The sequence below is a fragment of the Diorhabda sublineata genome, chromosome 11 (assembly GCF_026230105.1).
Source record: "Diorhabda sublineata isolate icDioSubl1.1 chromosome 11, icDioSubl1.1, whole genome shotgun sequence".
Classification (NCBI taxonomy): domain Eukaryota; kingdom Metazoa; phylum Arthropoda; class Insecta; order Coleoptera; family Chrysomelidae; genus Diorhabda; species Diorhabda sublineata.
In genome coordinates this window covers 5434364-5453068 of record NC_079484.1, presented here as the reverse complement: position 1 = coordinate 5453068, position 18705 = coordinate 5434364, and the positions used below count along the sequence as shown (strand labels likewise).

Sequence of the window (18705 nt, the reverse complement as noted above, 5' to 3'; positions counted from 1 at the left end):
TAATTAAGGGGGGTAATGAAATAAATATTTCAACAGAACCGTTTTTACAGTGAGGAAACTTCTTCATTTTCGGTCACAGAAACCAGCTTCTGTGCTTATTGGATTAATGTTGATCCAGTATAATTTTTTTATTCCTTTCCTAAAATCATTTTGAATAAAAATTTTTTAGTATCCCTATTATTAATAGTGAAAATCCGGTATTCCAAAGGAGTTTTTGTAACTAAATGTATCAATTAACAAGTACGTTATTAACTTTTCACTATTCAAAATCTTTTCTATAGAGTAGTGATGTCTATTTACGATATAAAGTTAACTACATTATTAACTGTAAGGTCAGATATATATTCACTTATAGGCATAATGTACCTCTTTGAGCAACACATGTGATGTAACATTGATTGTATCTTCATCTGTTGACATTTTAATTTATTATTTGTTCGAAGAAGATTGCATCTTGGACAAACAAAAAAAATGAAAAACATTTCAATTCGCAGCCACTCTCTACATTAATAAGAACTGATAAAATGGCTGAAAGTCATTTACTTTTTTATTTCAAAACGATTCTACATAACGAAAAATATACAGAGAAGGCAATACATGCATTTAAAACAAGAAAATTTGTATATTTTTCTGTTTTTGTTAGCTCTTCATCTTCTGATTCATAAGTTAGTTTTCTTATTTTAAGAATTGCAGTCTCGCGTTTTAAGGCCTACCTGGTACGCTCCTACATACAAGCTCGTGTTGTGTGATGAACAATTAAAACAAAATGGAATTTGTAAAACCGTTCGTGATGTTTTTACTGAACACACTATTAGCAATACACCTACACTCACGCTTAGACAATCTAATGCGTGTTTCGTTAGCCAAGCTTTCGCCTTCAGTGACCGAAGGTAAAATAATTGACTGTACCAACAGAATTACACTACTACACTCATGCTAACATCTTCACAGAGGTGAATTAAGCACATCTCCTCACAGAGACCAAAAGTGGAAACGCCTAAAATTCTTTCAACATGTATATTTTACAAAAACTTAAGACGGATATTAATTCATCTAATTTTATAATGTGTAAATCGTTTACACAAATATGGAATAGAAAATATAATTACTCCAAGCGAAGTAAAAATCGAAGAACCTAAATTTTTTATATTATATGAGTTATGGTGGAGCAAATTATTTGTCTAGAAAATATGAATTTGATTAATTTGATGATTAGAAAAAAAAACGACAAAATTTAAAGCTTACAATTCTTACCCAATTAATTCCCTGATGATCAATACATATTTATTCGAAAATTTGGAAATATTTTAAAGTTAGTACACTTTGGAGTTTAATTTTGCCACAATCCCATTACGAAAACGCTTATATATATAGCTGGAAGTGAGAAAGTCACCAGAGGGCGTCTGTGGAATGTTTAACTACATGAATCAAGTAGCAGCAGCGGCTGGCAGTGTCTTAAGTTCAGATTAGAGACGAGAGATCGTTACGCCACTCCGAAGAGGCGCAACAACTTCGAAACTAGTCAATTGTTACGGTGAGGACCTTCTCCGGGATGCCAATTTCGGTGGATTGTCGATGACATCACGATCTTCGAAGGAGATGTAATGAATATGTGTATGATTCTTATTTATGGTTTAACCTGTATATACTTTATTATGACCATTCATTGTGACAAAATATAATAGATTTCTAATGCAAATTTTATATAAAACAAAGTTAAAGGGAGACTAACGTCATAGTGAAAAAGTTGTGGCATTAAGGCATTTATTCAATTATAATGGCAAGCATTTATTCTAGTTCATCTTAATTAATTGGTTTGTCCTCCTTTCCTTCAGTTGGAAAACAATGTTTATTGTTGGTCTAGACGTATGTTACCATTAAAGGAGCAAATTAAGTAGCTAGTCGAATGAGTAGTACGAGTAGATTGATTTCAACCTTCCAATCATTATTAATCACTTTATGATATACAAATTTATATTTTTGGATTATTTATTTGAAATTATTTTAAAAATTATCTCCGCTTTAAATTGACTAGTTGGTTATTTGACGTTAAAATACAAAGTGATATTAGAAGTTTAATAACATCATTACTCATTGATAGATATTAATGTATGCAATAAGTACGATTAGCTAGATATAAAGAAAAATAAAATCAAATATATGGTAGTCAACAGAATTATTCATACCCATTACAAGTTGTATATGTAATATCAATCTCCTGAAGTCGCTTGACATGGTGCAAGGCAACGTGAAACAAATTATTGCTTGACATTATGCGATTATGTCTTGAGATTATATTATGGTTACCAATTATTGAAACTCAAAAAAAAATGGTTTTTCTTACCTCAAATCTTATTTATGTAAGGGAAGTAAACAAAAGAAAGTGGCCAACGAATCACTGCTGAATTTTAGCTGCTGATGTCTTGCTTCAGTTACTTGATGCACAGGAAAGAGTACCGAGGTGATTTGAATAAAAAAATATACAAAAAATATATGAAGAAATTCTTAAAAAAATATTGCGAAATAACAGAAACATCTTTATAGTGACGAAATTATTGTTTTATTTAAAAAATTATGTTTTTGAAGTGGATTTCTGCTTGTCGTTCTCTTATTTTGAATTCATTTTTTTTATTTTTTATTTTGTAAAGATCATTGACCTAGACACTTTCTTTCTGCATTTGATCATAATATTTGAGTCGGTTCTAAACTCATTATTTCGATGAAAAGAAAAAAGTAGAAACGAAGGGAAAGAAGTTGCATGAGATTTTGCAGATCAAATTGCATACTTAGTTCATACAGGTTAACCTATCTATCCCTGGCCAAAATAAAAAACAACAGATACAAATTGCAGCAGAAGAAAATTATAATTAACAGCAAAAAGTTTTGATATACGACAAGGATAAAGTTTTATTAAAGTAGTCCATTGAATCAGTTGATCTGAGTCTGATAATTGGTTGGATTTCTTCCTAGATTCGTATGTAGAAAAATCACGCCAAACCAATTAAGGTGCAAGTGATGGATGTTGTTTGAATTTATCAGCTAAGTTCATACTTTGGATTAATGTTGCGTTTTGCATTGTATTGTTTGCTGGATTGGTGTTTAATAAAATATGATATAGTAATGAGACATCATAAATCCGTATTTTGTGGGACAAGTAATTTCTTTTTATTAATAAATTATTTTTGTTGCAGTTGCCATTACTAGAGACAAGTAAATCGTCTTCCAAAGTGAATTTGAACCATTACCAGAGTAAGACAGCCACCACGCCAATGTCTCCCATGGTGGATACTTTTCCGGCTATCAACAACAATTCTACGCGCAGTTCGCACGAACTTAGCAATAACAATAAAGAGGAAAACGGTTTCCCTATGACGCCACCAGGTAATTACAAATTCTAATTTACAACAGTAAAAAAAAGTTGTGAAAGTTTTCCATTAATTGATTGAAATTTTTAGTCGATGTCGGTTTTTGTGCCGTGCTACTATATATTATAAGAAAGTATATTTGTTTCCAAGGCAAAATCTAAGATAGTATTTGCCTATCTTTGACAGGAAATCAGTACTAGTAGTCCAGTCATTTTGGGTAGATTTAGGCGAGAATTTCAGAAAATCGACATTCTCAGTTATAAAGTCGTTTAAACTTGTTCATTTGACATCCTAAGACTCCTCTCAAAACTCACATATAATTCGATGTGAGCAACTTTAAAAATCGGGGCTGAAAAGTCAAAAAAATCGATTTTTTGCAAATAACTCGTTTCCTATGGGTTTTACGCTATCTGTATTTATTATCAATATTGTAGAGCAATAAATTCTCTACAATTTTTGTTCCAAAAATGTTTTCCTACGGTGATTCATTTCTGAGATAGAAGGCAGAGCGCGTTAGAATCCCGTTTAAAATCAACTGGATGTCCCGATCGAAATAATCTCTTAGAAAGTATAAATTATTGCGAAATATATAATTATAAATAATTTTCATTTTTTATCAACAATTGCACTTACTTGCCCGTGTAGTTCCAAAATCGTAGAGAGAAAAATTTTAATTTTATTATAATTCAAATCTTATTTATAGTAATTATTCTTAAATAAATAAAAAATAATTAGATTCTAACGGCGCGCGCTTTGCCCTCTATCTCAGAAACGATTCACCGTATGAAAAAATTTTTGGAATAAAAGTTGTAGAAAATTTAATGCTCTACAATATTGATAATAAATACATATAGCGTAAAACCCATAGGAAACGAGTTATTTGCAAAAAATCGCCCCCGATCTTTAGTTGCTGACATCGAATTATATGTGAGTTTTGAGAGGAGTTTCAAGATGTCAAATTAAAAAGTTTAAATGACTTTATAACTAGGTATCGCGATTTTCCTAGGACACTAGGACTATAGAAGAAAATAAGGGTTTGGTCTGCTTGTACGTTCTCTATAATGTAAGCACATCATAACTTCTGATGTTTGTTTTCTTAAAAAAACGTGAACATAACACATCCATATCTATAAACGTGATTAGTTGCTCATACGGTTTTTTTATGTTAAAATTATCATCTTTCATCACATTTTTATTTCCCGGTTCAAAGCAAGGACAAATAAATAGATAATTAACGCGTGTATATTGGATAACTCATATCCAAATGAAGCCTGGAAATATTAAATGAATTTGCGATGATAAACAAACAGAAGGCAGCAGACAACGACAAAGTCGAAAGTGTCATTTTAAAATTTCACTTATATCAACATAACGGTACTAAGTTTAACGCTATCTCGAAGTACGTGACATTATAACTATTCAATTTCGTTCACTCTCCGGTGTAATAAGTAAACAAACGAATGTTTGTTATTCAAATCGAATAATAAATTATTAATATAAAGATTTTTTCTTGTAGAAATTCATAACTTGTCTATATAAGATTTCTATCAAGTTATTTTTTTATTCTGATTACATATTAACATCATAGCAAACAGTAAAATGAGGTATCCAAGTCCTGATATCTGTTTTGAATCAATCAATAACGTTATAGTCGTGAATTGACCATAATGTTCTTAAAAATTAAATAAACAGGTAAAATTGGGGTTTTACACCAATTTATCATGGTCGCGTTCACAAACAAAAGTAAAAAGTTCAATTTAGAATGCTCCAAGAAGATTTAACTATTTATCGATCGAAAAACCGAGTATTGATTATGTTTTTTATGATTAAAGCGTATCGCCTTTGTTATTTATAATAATATATTAAAGAAAAAATGTCCGGATAATTCAAAACTTACATTTACCGATAAATTAATCATCAGATCATTTTTATTTACGATAATGATGGTGTGCTCCAAGGTAACCTAACCTAACCTAACATAACCTAGATTAGGTAATGAATAGATGACGTTGCATTCAATCGGAATTAAAATTTTTAAAATCAGAAGATGTCGTGCTCCAAGATAACGGAGCTTGGAGCACACTTTTGACTAATATTTAACGCACTTTCTGTTCCTTGCCAACTCTTCTGATGGTGTCGTTTTTATCACAAAATGTCTCTTTTCATTTAAACTTTCTTCTTTCGTTGTATTTCCAATTCTTCTCGTATCTTCACTTTCCTGAGTTTTTTAGTATAATCTGCTGAAGGTTATAACGCAGTTTGCAATGCACAGATTAAGGCGCTCTTCCAAATTCCTCACATCTTATTAGTAATAAGTTTGTCTAATTATTTTATCTGTTATAATTCTAGCTGTATTCCTAATTTTTAACTCTTTACGTTCCCAATTTTATATATTTTGATGACTATAATTACTCAGATACCCATTTACATCCATTTTTTTAATTGGACATCAAGATTGGACTGTATGTCTTTCGTTCTAGCCCAATTTGTCTTCTTCTCTTACATTTTTCGTACATATATCTTAATCTTTAGTACTCTAGTCCTGTCTTTCCTCCATGATTTCCTTCATATAATTGTCATCTATCCAGATGTTTGTTCCACCTATTTCTTTACCTGTCCTCATTTATTTCCTTTTGTTAATTTGCAGTATATAAGTTTTTATTTCCACTAATTATTCTTTACCTCGTCTATTTCTTCTGTTTTTAAAAGATTTTTTGATACGTATATCAAACGCTCTATAGCCTTTGCTGAATTTTATTAATATGACATTACGTTATATTATTTTTTATTTCAGAGGCATTACGTATATATGGAAATCGACTATCTGACTACGAAAAGACTGAGATAGAAAAATTTTCGAAAATTTGGTATCTGGGACTATCTGCTTGTAAAATACATGGTGAACACGGAGGAAGCCAAAATGGAGGATTCGACGATGATAGTGGAAGTTATAACAAAGTAAGTTTTTTAATTATATTAGAGATTCAAAATAAGTGATGATCTGTGTATATATATTTAGAAAAGATTAATCAAAGTTAATTTTTTGTTCTCCTATCAAATATAAAAGTTATTTTGTTGACATTGTAAGGAAAATTGGAATTTCTGGTAATATATTCCATGTAAACGATTGTTTTCTATAACTGAGTGTAACTTTGAAAATGGAAACTGGAAATCCAAAAGCCAGCCATGGTCATCAAGAACAGCAGAAAACGATGACTTGCTCAAGCGCTTTAAATGGGCATACATCATTATTAAATCGCATTTTGCATAAAGATCTAATCTGATTTCCTATAAAATCCAGTTACAGGCTCTAACTTTCTAAACCAAGCACTGTTTAACGTTTAACAACATCTTGTTTTTGATATAATCGCTAATGACCACGTAAATAAGCAAAAAAAGCTTTTACATAGGTACGACTAACCCGATACATAAGCGTGAAAGGCCACTTCATCAACCAACAGTGACTGTATAGACTGCGATGTCTGCGAGATGAATTACTAGCTAGTACATGTTTGAGGATGTAAAGGGTTACAACAAATTCAAAGCTTTATGGGAAAATTTCTTGGTACATGACCAATATATCTTTAAATGTAAACTCTTCATGGTGAAATGATCTCCAGACCCAGCGACCTAAACTGGCCTCCACACAATTATTGATTTAACATGTATAGATTTTTCTTTCAACCTCACATTAAATCAATAGCGTAGATTTAAAAAACTTCAAATTCCGCAATACGGATAATTATAAGATAATAAATATATCAACATTCATCTTATCGACTCATAAAATATAATCTTTCTTTCAAGATACCCCATACTTAGAGTTATTTTCTTCTGTAGTTGCACTTGTGGTCTCTGTAAGTCGTCTATTATTGTTGTTTAAGTACTCGTGCTTTTTCTTTTCCTGCCTATTACAAGACGCACTTTTAAATTGTAGCAAAGCTCTTTTTTGAGTCAAGCAAACTGTCAAAATTGTGTAGAATATGATAGAAGCTCCAACTGAGTGAGTTATAGATACCGAATTGTTGGGTCTTTACCAATACTGCGGTATGGAATCAAGAAGATCTAGTCCTAGTGACCATAAATTTATTGATACTTTTGACTGCTAGAGACAAGGCATTACGGAAGGATGATTACTATCCTACCTTATACCTGAATACCGTCGTAGAATCATTTTAACTGAGGAAATTCTCGAACAAATGTTACAAAGAGACGCATTCAAATATAGGATTATTAGTTATGGTAGCAGATCTTTATTAATTTTTATTCGAGGTGACATGGTGATGCTAAATTAAAAAGGTAATGTCATTCCATATCTTCAAACCATGATCCTGTAGAATATTCAGCATCTTCCATTGGCTGATTGATTCCAAACAAATTATTTCCAATGAAACTGATAATCCATTCATTCATTAAGTATTTCACCCTTTTTGTTACTAATTTTTTAGTTGTTTTTTCGATTCCAAAGAAAGATATTTGAGAATTAAAATGATTCACATATGAAATCAACTCCTTATGTTAAATATAATGAATGTGTTGATTTTTTAATTAGTTTTGTTTCGATGTTATTGAGGTTTTTAAATGATAATAATCAAAAATTCATGAGGTTTTTCTTCTCATTACATTTTTTGATGTTCTTCCTTGTTGTTAGTGTGTCATTATAAGAAAATAATTCCATAGATTACTTATAATAACGGACTTCAAACCATGAAGATAATTTTTATTTTGTAAGCCAAGGCTCAAATCATCATGAAGTATGAAATTATTTCAACGAAATATCGGTGATATAATAATTACTAGGACGTTTGGTAAATACTAACATTTACGTTTAAGTATTTTCTTCGCACGATAAATGAACAATATAATGACAAACAATAAAAACAACTAAAGAAATTAATGAACTGAATGGACAAAATATGAGGAAGTCACTTCAAAGCAACGAAAAAAAAACTTTCAGAAAAATACTAGAATAGCGTTATATCCTGCACTCACATAACATGTAATATATTTTTTCAGGTATTGCATGATCATATTGGATACCGCTATGAAATTCTCGAAGTAATCGGCAAAGGCAGTTTCGGTCAAGTAATTAGAGCATTGGATCACATGACCAATAAACACGTGGCTATCAAGATAATAAGAAACAAGAAAAGATTCCACCATCAAGCCCTTGTGGAAGTTCGAATTTTAGATCATTTGAGGAAAAAGGACAAGGAATGCAATCACAACGTCATCCATATGTTGGAATATTTTTACTTCAGAAATCATTTGTGTATCAGCTTCGAGTTGCTCAGGTAAGTTTTATAAAATAAATCATCAATTACTGGTGGATAGTAACCAATAAAAATAGATCACAATGTATTGTGAAAAATGCATTGAATCAATTTAGCTAAAACGCCCAAATGTATATATTACTATTATTAGTCATCAAAGAGTCATATTTCATCCATTGTTTGATTGAATAGCTCCAATATCTGTTCAAAATCATCAATTCGTTTTGGTTTTTAATCAGTAATGAGCTCTCGGGGCACTTACTTTGAATAGAGCTCGCGCTTAACCACAACATGTTTCTTGGAGATCTTTAGAGTCTTAACTTACCTCGATCAGCTTCACTTTACGGTTTTTCGGAATTATTTTGTAGAATTTTTTGATATTTTATTAGGCAACAGTTTCTTAGGGGCGTCATTGTCAGACATCTAGGCAAAAATTCGAATTTATTCCGATTGACTAGCTCCAAATACTATTCAAAATGAGCTCGCATGGTACTTACTTTGAATAGAGAACTCGCTTACTCATGATATGTCCAACATGTATCTTTGATTTCTTTAGAGTCTTAACTACCTCATTCAACTTAACTTTACGGTTTTCCGGAATTATTTTGTAAAATATTTTGATATTTTATTCGGCGACAGTTTCTTAGGGGCGTCCACGGCGTGCGTCCGTTTATCAAGCCAATCGTTGACTTATACAACGACGATAATATTTTTTACCAAAAAAAATGCTTCATTTACATACTAACAGAAGTTGCTTCACTCAAAATTCTATTTACAAACTAATAGTACGATAGCCAGGGCCGCTCCTAGCTCCTTGACCGCCTGCGTGAAAATATATAAAATAAAAAAAAAATACTCCTATAAAATAAAATTGTACAAATGCCAAGATATAATAGAAAGATCTGATAATCTTTCTCATTTCATGGTCGAGCGTAAAAAGTTTTTAATTATTTTTAATTTTGAAAAATATAATAGTTTTTTGTCGTATTTTGGACATTGGTTGATAGAGGGTGCTAATTCTTTGGAAGGGCAAAATGAAAACACAAATTATTGGTATTATTGGTAATAGTTTCAAATTTATTATTTATTTTGTGTTAAAATAAAAACAAAAAAAAACAAAAATTGAGATTTCGTCTAACAATAACAATAAAATAAAAGTTTTTTGTTCGTGGTTTGAATTCTTTACAGATGTTTCATTCTCAAATTACTTATTTTCTTCTTCTTCTTCTTCTTCTTCTTCTTCTTCTTGTAGTAGGACGAGGTCAGGTCTGTCATCTGCCCTCTTGTGACGCCGATGTCCAGCTATCGTACCAGCGTTTTGGGGGCCTACCAATTGGGCGTCTTGTGTCTGGTTTCTGTGTTTTGGCCCATTTGGCAATCCGTTCAGGAGCCATTCGTTCTACATGGTCTCTCCATTGTCGGCGTCTTGCTCTTACCCAAGAGCAATTACTTATTTTCTTAATTCAAATTTGTATAAAATCGTTTTCGAGCGGTCTCCCCTTGAAATCGGCCGCCCACGTGTTGGACACGCAACCCCCACCGATATGAACGGTCCTGATTTAATACTAGTAGTCCCATCTATGTCTCAACATACGAACTTTTTAGCCCACCTATAACATATTTCAAATAAGTCGAAAATAATTTTCTGGAGAAGAGTCGGGGAGTTTCTACATTGTATAATGGCAGAGCCGGATTAAGATTTATAAGGCCCGGGGCTAAAATAATGACGGGCCCCCTTAAGGAATTCGAAAACCCGGAAAAATTCACAAAATAATATCAATACGTTAGATTTGTGGTATCAACACATCAAAAAATACAGAATTATTTCCAAATGATGGGGCCCTCTTGAACCTGGGGCCCGGGGCTATAGGCCCCCCAAGCCCCTAGCTTAATCCGGCCCTGTATAATGGAAACTTTTTCACAAATCTGTCGTAATGTAGATCACTCTTCACTTTACATAGTTATTTTGATCTTTATTTAATTCTAAATAGAAACGCGTTGTTCTGCAGGAATTCAAACTTGTCTGCTCTCGAATCTCGTAAGAATTCGTTGCGGCCATTAATGATCAAATTACATTCGATTTGGTGAGATGCGATGAAATCCTAATACACAACGTCGCCGTATCTCAGCTTTCCACATATACATTCGTTTGTGATTATAAAATGCGTATTAGCAAGACACACATAATTTAAAAATATTAATTAATGAAACCTCTCAACATTTCTCTCATCATCTTTAGCAGTTTAATGGGGGAAAGCTTTAGTACGAGCTGTGCAATTTAATCGTAATCCTTTTTAAAACGATTTCTCGAAGATTTATTGTAAAATAATTACTTGCACATTTTCATGTGTACGATAAACACGTCACTGGACGAGATTTAAATTCCTAGCGCGGTTGTCATAGCATTTTTTTCATTAGTTATGTGTAGAATCAACTGAGTTTATGACTTTTCTTCTCTAATTTATCGTCCACTCAATTTTTACCACTAAAAGTATATCAAACATTTTCCATAAATCAAATTTTTCTAATTACATTATCTAGTGCAGTTTAGAATAAGTTATTTTTATATTAACTCTTCATTACTAGTATATTCAATATTGTTTATAATACCTCTATCTGTCTATTATAAAACGAAAATACAATGATGAAATCATGAAGTGAATCGTGTATTAAACAACATAATAAACAGAACGTTTCAAATCTAAACATGTAATTTATGAAAACCGAATTATTTATTTTGTTATATTCAAACCCAATAAACTTTTATCTTCGGTTGACTATCGATCGACGCTTTCATTTATGAACTAACGACGTATTTGGAGTAGAAATTCGTCCACCCACACTCTAATTAACAACGTCAGACTTTAATGATTCTTTTCTGGCTATATTATGAGTTTTTCTTGGCATAATTGCTCCTATTTAGCTCTATAAAGATTCCTTCGCGTTCTGCTGGTGATCTGGCCATTATCAAATTTACATTTCGTTTTCTTAACATACCTCCAATACTTATTTGTATAAGAGGTATGTATTTTCGCTTTTTTCTCTATCCTTTCAATCTTCAAATTTCTACCGCATCGTTACTTTATTGTATACCCTCACTTTTTGTTCAATAATATTTATTGCACAAGAATTGAGTCGTTAAAGTATGCCTCTGCTCTTATAACTTGGCTTTTTATTTCAATTTCTGGATATTCAAATTATCACGAAACACACACTCATAGCAAAAACTGTTCATATCATAATGTGATTGAATTAGAGAACGGTCAATGAGGCTACACAAACCTTGATCTGAAGATCTATCGCGCAGCCCCTCACTTCTACCATTCCAGTAGCAAAATCTCCATAAAATTCACTACAAAGTAGCTGTTTAGCAGTCTCAAAAGCTTCTTGGTTAGGTTAGGTTAGGTTAAATGATAATTCAAGAAACAAAGTCACGTCATTTTCTGCGGTTTTATTTTACTGAGTGGTAAAGGAAGACTATCTTTGTCCTGATTATTTCTCCTCTTTTGAATCTATTCCTCAACTTCCACCGCTTGTTGGCTAATTAAGAAATTGCAGAATGACTTTTATTTGATGGAGAAGACCCACCATCAACGGTGCTGTTTAACCTCTTACTAGAAATGATTCTGAGAAGTAGTAGTATATGACCCAGGGGATGATTTATAGTAGCAAAACATAAATGCTTACCTACGTAGATGATGTGGTATGAAGCAATATTTCTACTCTTTGGAAAAAAAAACAAAAGAATATGGTCTACGTATAAAGAAATATAACTTCAATTAATTAAAAGTGTCCAGGGAAATTGACAAAATACTGGTAAAAGGAGTCAAGTGTTTGGATTCCTAGAAGGAACATTTAGATCAAAAGATATTTCAAGCGCCGCATTCACAAGACAGTTATACAACCAACGGTGCTGTATGACAGCGAGTGTTGGATCAAGAACAAAAAAGAAGAAAAGAAATAAACATATGGGAGTAAAAGGTATTAAGAAGGATTTTGGGAGGAGATTAAAGAAGAAGATTGAAGCTTTCTATGGTCAAGTTGAAATTGGATATGGGATCAGAACAAAAAGACTCCTTTGGATGGGCATATAGCCAGGATGGACAAAGATAGTTGAGTAAAAAGGTCCTTATTGAAGAGAAATTTTAAAAAGAATAGCCTATTACGGCCTATTACGACTTTTCATCTCTTATAGCTGCCGATTAGTTTGTATACTTGTTTTTACAATTCAGTTATTCTAATATTTATTTCTGAAAATAGATTTTCAATTTATTAATTGCCCTTTTCATTGTATTGGATTAAACGCCTTCAGGATATCAATGAATGTCTGTTAATCGTATTCGCCCGTTATTTGTGTTAGGAAGAAAATAGCATCTGGTATATATTGATATGCTTAATTTTTGTTACAGTCTTAACCTATACGAATTAATAAAGAAAAACAATTACCAAGGATTTAGTCTGAATTTAATTAGAAGATTCGCCAACTCGCTCCTTAAATGCCTAAGGTTGTTGCAGAAAGAAAATATCATCCATTGTGATCTTAAACCGGTAAGTAGTTTTAATATTTATTATTTTCATTGTCACTTCATATATTTTTTTAATTGTTTATTGTATTCTGTTGTTAAATTATGCCGTATGCTAAATAGGAAGTTGAATGATAATTGGTAAAATGTAAAACAGAATGCATTTAATACCTCATGAATAATTTTATAGCAAGTTTACAATAAATATATAAACTGTCAATAAAAACAACACTATTTTATAGATATAAACTGATTGTCATGTGAGATCCTCGTAACAATACCTGAGTTTTTGTAATATTTAGATACCGTTATTGTTTAGCTTATTTCTTCGGTGATTACAAGTTTATTCAAGTTACACACAAGCGCGCGCGTGATAAAAATCGTCCTATTAGACAAAGTCCACGGATGGATGCTAAACAGGATAATACACCACCCTCTGTTCGGGTTAGCTTCAGTGAATATTTATCCTTGTTACAAATTGTGCTCGTGAGAAATCCACGAACAGGAAGGACATGGGAGATTTTGGATGTCTTATTTTTTTGTTAAGAATTAGCCTGTTGGCTATACACTCTTCTTGGTTGTCTGAACGTCTTAATGTGGATCTTTCTTGGGTAAACCTTTTCCAACCTTCTTGGATGAAAATATTTTATTGTTTCTTTTTTTTATATATTGTGTTTTTTTGTTATGGCATTTTTTTTATCCGTTTATTATTTTTTGGTACCCTTGTCCTGTCATGCCGTACGATTTCTATAACTGTGTAGAAGGATACTTATCAAGTTACACATGAGGGGGCATAAATATGCCAATGCAAAAAATTCAACATCGGTGATTTTTCTAACCACAAATATTTCGCGCCATGTGGGGAGCGATTTTAGTCCGAGACAGAAAATTAGGGCTTAAATCCGCTAGAACCACAACCAATCAGAAACTTTTTGTAATTTGTTCAAATTAAATATCAACACAATCGTTTTTGTATTGTTATGCTGGCGTCACAAAAGAAATCGAAAACATCTATAAACCACAAGGTCAAATACCTCGAATACGAAAGAATTTGTAATAAGACGTTGATGTATCTTCATCCGCAGAAGATACTGAGTGTTTTCTACCGACTATAAACCAACAAAAAAAATAAGTAGTGACCGTAGGTGGAACCAATTGTAACGAATTAGTATAGAAAAGTATGTACTAACTTATTCCAAAATAAGTGTTTTAGCAGACAAAGAATCCTAATTAGACTAAAAACGTTTCAGATTGATTAACTTGGAAAGCGAAAATAAATAATATACAGATGATTACAAGTTTAAACAGTTAATTAAGTATAGCGCAAGGAGCTGGACTGTGTATTTTTGGTCCAAAATGCAAACTCTCCATACCTCTAGGAACATCACACACAATTTTTCAAGTAGAGTTGCTAGTAATAAACAAATGTACTCAAGACTATTCGGATAGAAACCTCTACACCCTCTCATATAGCCACGAGGCCTTAAAGTCCTGAAACCTATTGAGAGCACGTCCAAACTAGTGTGGCAGTGTAAAGCACTAGCTAACATAAAAAAGATAACCCTAATATGGCTTCCAGGTCATCAGGGTATACTAGGAAATGAAGAAGCAGACAGCGTTACCAAAAAAGGGGCAACGATTCCACACCTTGGATCAGAAACAGATGGAGTCTTACTGGAGAAACACTCCAGGTCTAAGACAATCCAAAAGATTCATAACCGTATCAACCATGAAGTTTGAAGAACTTCTCGTGATAACCAGAAACGACATGAATCTGGTGGTCACTCTGCGAACAAGTCATGGAAACAGCTACTCTATTTTATGACTATAGGAGCTAGTTCTAATAATTGGTTGAAATATCGTGAAATTAAAATTCATTGTCACGCTAACTTACATACAGAGTGATCCAATCACTAACAAATAGTTGAAAAAATAATAAGAGTTTTTATATCAAATATATATCATCAACTTCCATCTTTGGATGTTTTCATAACAACGTTTCCATTCTACAACTTAAGATACTATGAATTTCTAATGTGTTATTTTTCATAAAATTTACACTTCTCCTTTTACCCTATATAATTTCTACAAATATATTAAATTGAATGAATGAAATCTAAATATTAAGTACTATACACTTTTGATTTGATTGTAATAAAACAATCGATATTTCAAAAACCTTTGTACATAATTTCATCAGAATAAAAAATTCGATTTTCATACCAAAGTATGAAATTAGTTAAGATTTGATGCTCAACAACTTTGTATAATTTTGAAATACTTTCAAAAAAAATTAACCCATACGATTCAGTTTCCATATTATATTGAATTTTGTGTTTATTATAGATTCTGACAGTATTAGTAGTGTCAAACTATCTCGAAACCCACGAAGAAATGTTTATATGTGATAAGGAAAAACTGACGTACAAACGATACGCCTATGTCTCAAATAAATATTAAGAGGATGAATTCCTACACAGCTGCATAAACTATCTTCATTATTATAAAAGGGAAATGACCTTACCGAATTGAACGGGTCAAGTAACTTGATAACTTGATTTTAAATTGTATTCTTCTTTAATTGGACTTTGTACAAAAAGAAAAACTTAAATGCAATCTTGATAAGAACTTTAACATCTGCTTCTCGTCCATAATTGCAAGAATACAATTAATTTTAATTGAATTACAATAAAGTATTACGGAATTTTTCAAAAAATTAGAATTATTTGCATCCGAAATAAATCCGGTCGTGAGGAATTCTAATCCATCGAGCAGATACAAATGTAGATTTAGGGTCAGCATAGATTAGTTAAGTTGAAGGCTGTATGTAAGTCGACTTTGCTTTGACATATATCTATTGGGGACTGTTTACTGCTTAGATAGCTTACAAAATGAGCTAGGGGTTATCTGGTTTAGCTCTTTTAGTTTTAAGAAACTCGACAAAACTGCAAACCCGATCTATAGCTTCGCCGACGATAGAACCATGGTGTTGTCGTTGAAATTAGCCGCCCCAATAAACTCTTCTACCACCTATTGAAAACATTATGGAATGGGATAAAAGTAATCCGAAGGGTTTGTTCAGATGGTAATTCAGACTGTACCAGCAAGCATATCAATAATTTAATTCGTCTTTGTTTGAATCCAGTCAGTAGAATAAGACAAAAATCTCATCGGTTGTTTCAGACACGAGGTTTTATTCAGTAGTGGTCAACTTGTTAATTGCCGTGAACTCACAGATTATTTTAGTATACTCATAGTAGCTTTGACTCATGTTAGAATAGACCAATTTACTATATGATATACAGGGTTAGGTTAGATTATAAGGCATATTATGACATATGACAACCTATCAACATTAGATATGAGGAATTTATCACACATTTCAGTGAATTTCTGAAATAGTTAGATAATTACGACACCCTCATATTTTTGCTTCAGTTATGAAGCAGTTGATTTGAAAATAAGAAGTTAATTGTAGCGATTGTGATGAAAATATAGGGAAAATAAAAAGATATGTTAAACTTGGTTTTAATTAGCATTGGGATCATTTAAAAGAGTCTAACGTGCTTTTTAAAATTAACTTACACACTGGAAATGCAAAATGAAATATAAAATAAATCGAAATACATTTCAACCTCTCTCTTCGAATCTAAAACATAATAATTTAGTTTCTGTGAAACCACGCGATTACATACACTTGATTCGATAAATTAATAAATAGTATAATCCGTTCGCGTTTATAGAAAGTATAGAGATTCTTATCTTCCTTCGGTGTATATCATTCGAATTAGGTTAACCGTCATTTTCACAATAATAATTGTAATAATAAATTATGAACGCTGCTATATAGGGAGCGGGAGGTTATTGATGATTATCCATACTAGCCCGTTTCTAAGAAATCCAGCTAGATCAGTTATTCTCTTTTTATGTAATTGTTATATACTTTTACTTGTACTTTTAATTTCATTTTAGTTTATAATCAGTTACATAATCAAATATTTTAACTTGGAAGGTCATAAATTTGTATTATTAGTTTCATACTCCATCTTCTTGTGTCAATAGGACTCACGAATTCAGTTCCAACGATAATATCATCAGAATATCATCAAAGCACTCACCAGAAATGAAATGTTTTCTTCATCTTCTCTGCCACAACGTTTTCAATGACAGGAATGGTGTCCAAATGTTTTCCTCTTAGAACATTTTCAGTCATTGGAGTCTGAGGTTCTGTGGTGCTAAATGTAGGAACTAGACGTATATGTACAGTTAGGAATCAAAAACAACAAATGTTAATTCGTTTAATTTTTCGTTTCATATCGTTTTAGACTCCTGTAACCTGTTGAAATAGTTTATCAGCAGTTGCAACCTTTATCTGTTCCTTAATTTAGTTTTAGCAAGCCATTTGAGTCACATTGAGACACCATACTTTTAGAACCCACCCATAGGAAGTACGACTTTATTGAAAAAACAACCAAATCCAATCCTATATCGAATCAAGGGAATCGGATACTAAAATGATCCCAATGTAATGAGAAATATCTATTTCTCTATCGTTTCAGTGCCGTTTTGTAAAATTGTTTTTAGATATTTCAAATACATAAAAAGTCCCATGAAAGATCCGTTTATCTCATTCGTAAAGCATCTGAAATGCTTTTTAAGTATCTGTATATGATATTTTAAGTTTGAACATTTTCATCTACTTTTGAGATCTCGTCGCTGGTCGCTCTGAAATGATTCATTACCATTTTTGAATCGCTCATAATCAGTCTTCAAATTGACTAAATTATTATCGTAGATATTGAGTGAGTTTTGGCACTTTTTCCATCTTGTAACAAATCTTAGTTTTGTGCTTTGTTTTAACTAAAAGTATTTAAAACATTTTGATACTAAAGCCGTTATAGCAGTGACGGATTCAAACTTGTTACTGCTTGTCTTAATTTCTTGAGCGTACGAGATATACTATTGGAATAGATTGTTGCTATGAATTTACATTTCGTAGATTAAATTTCAAAATATCATTTTAATGATAAAGAGATATTTTTTTATTATAATTGGCTTTACCTAACAAGCATCTAACCTTCTGAGCATTATCAGAATTTCTCAAAATGATTTTTCAATCGAAAAATGTTCGGCAGAAAACACTTAATTTACATTTTCAATTTAAAAGTAAATAACCTCGAAACAAGCAGGTGGTTGCTTACTTTTCTGGTTATTTTTCTCATTTCGAACTAATTAATTATTTTAAATTCACTCAGAAATATATAGGAGGTTTGCACAAAGTTAATTAGTACAATTTCCTGATTTTCATATTATTTTATTATGAAATGAAAGTAATGTGGAAAGAAAGTAAGAGTAAATGAGTAATAGAAACCAGTACCGGATTAGGCCAACGAGGAGCTTGCAACAAATTCGGCCAAAGAGCCCTTGGTTTGCTTCGGGTTCTAAACTCGGACCGGCACCATTCTTTGGAATAAACTCCCTATATTTCTATTAAAAATCAAGTTGATTTTTAGGAAACTGAGTAGTAGAATCGTTCAGATTTAT

At 31.8% G+C, this 18705-nt stretch overlaps 1 protein-coding gene across 3 annotated transcripts in view; it reads left to right on the top strand.

The window, feature by feature from the left end:
• Positions 1–18705, top strand: part of LOC130450248 (dual specificity tyrosine-phosphorylation-regulated kinase 4) — a 150482-nt gene that overhangs the window by 111622 nt on the left and 20155 nt on the right. For all 3 annotated transcript variants that reach the window (XM_056788539.1, XM_056788538.1, XM_056788537.1), the window contains exons 4-7: positions 3192–3381; positions 6160–6323; positions 8382–8659; positions 13048–13186. In XM_056788539.1, coding sequence (XP_056644517.1) covers positions 3192–3381; positions 6160–6323; positions 8382–8659; positions 13048–13186 — 771 coding nt within the window. The remainder of the gene's footprint in view (positions 1–3191; positions 3382–6159; positions 6324–8381; positions 8660–13047; positions 13187–18705) is intronic.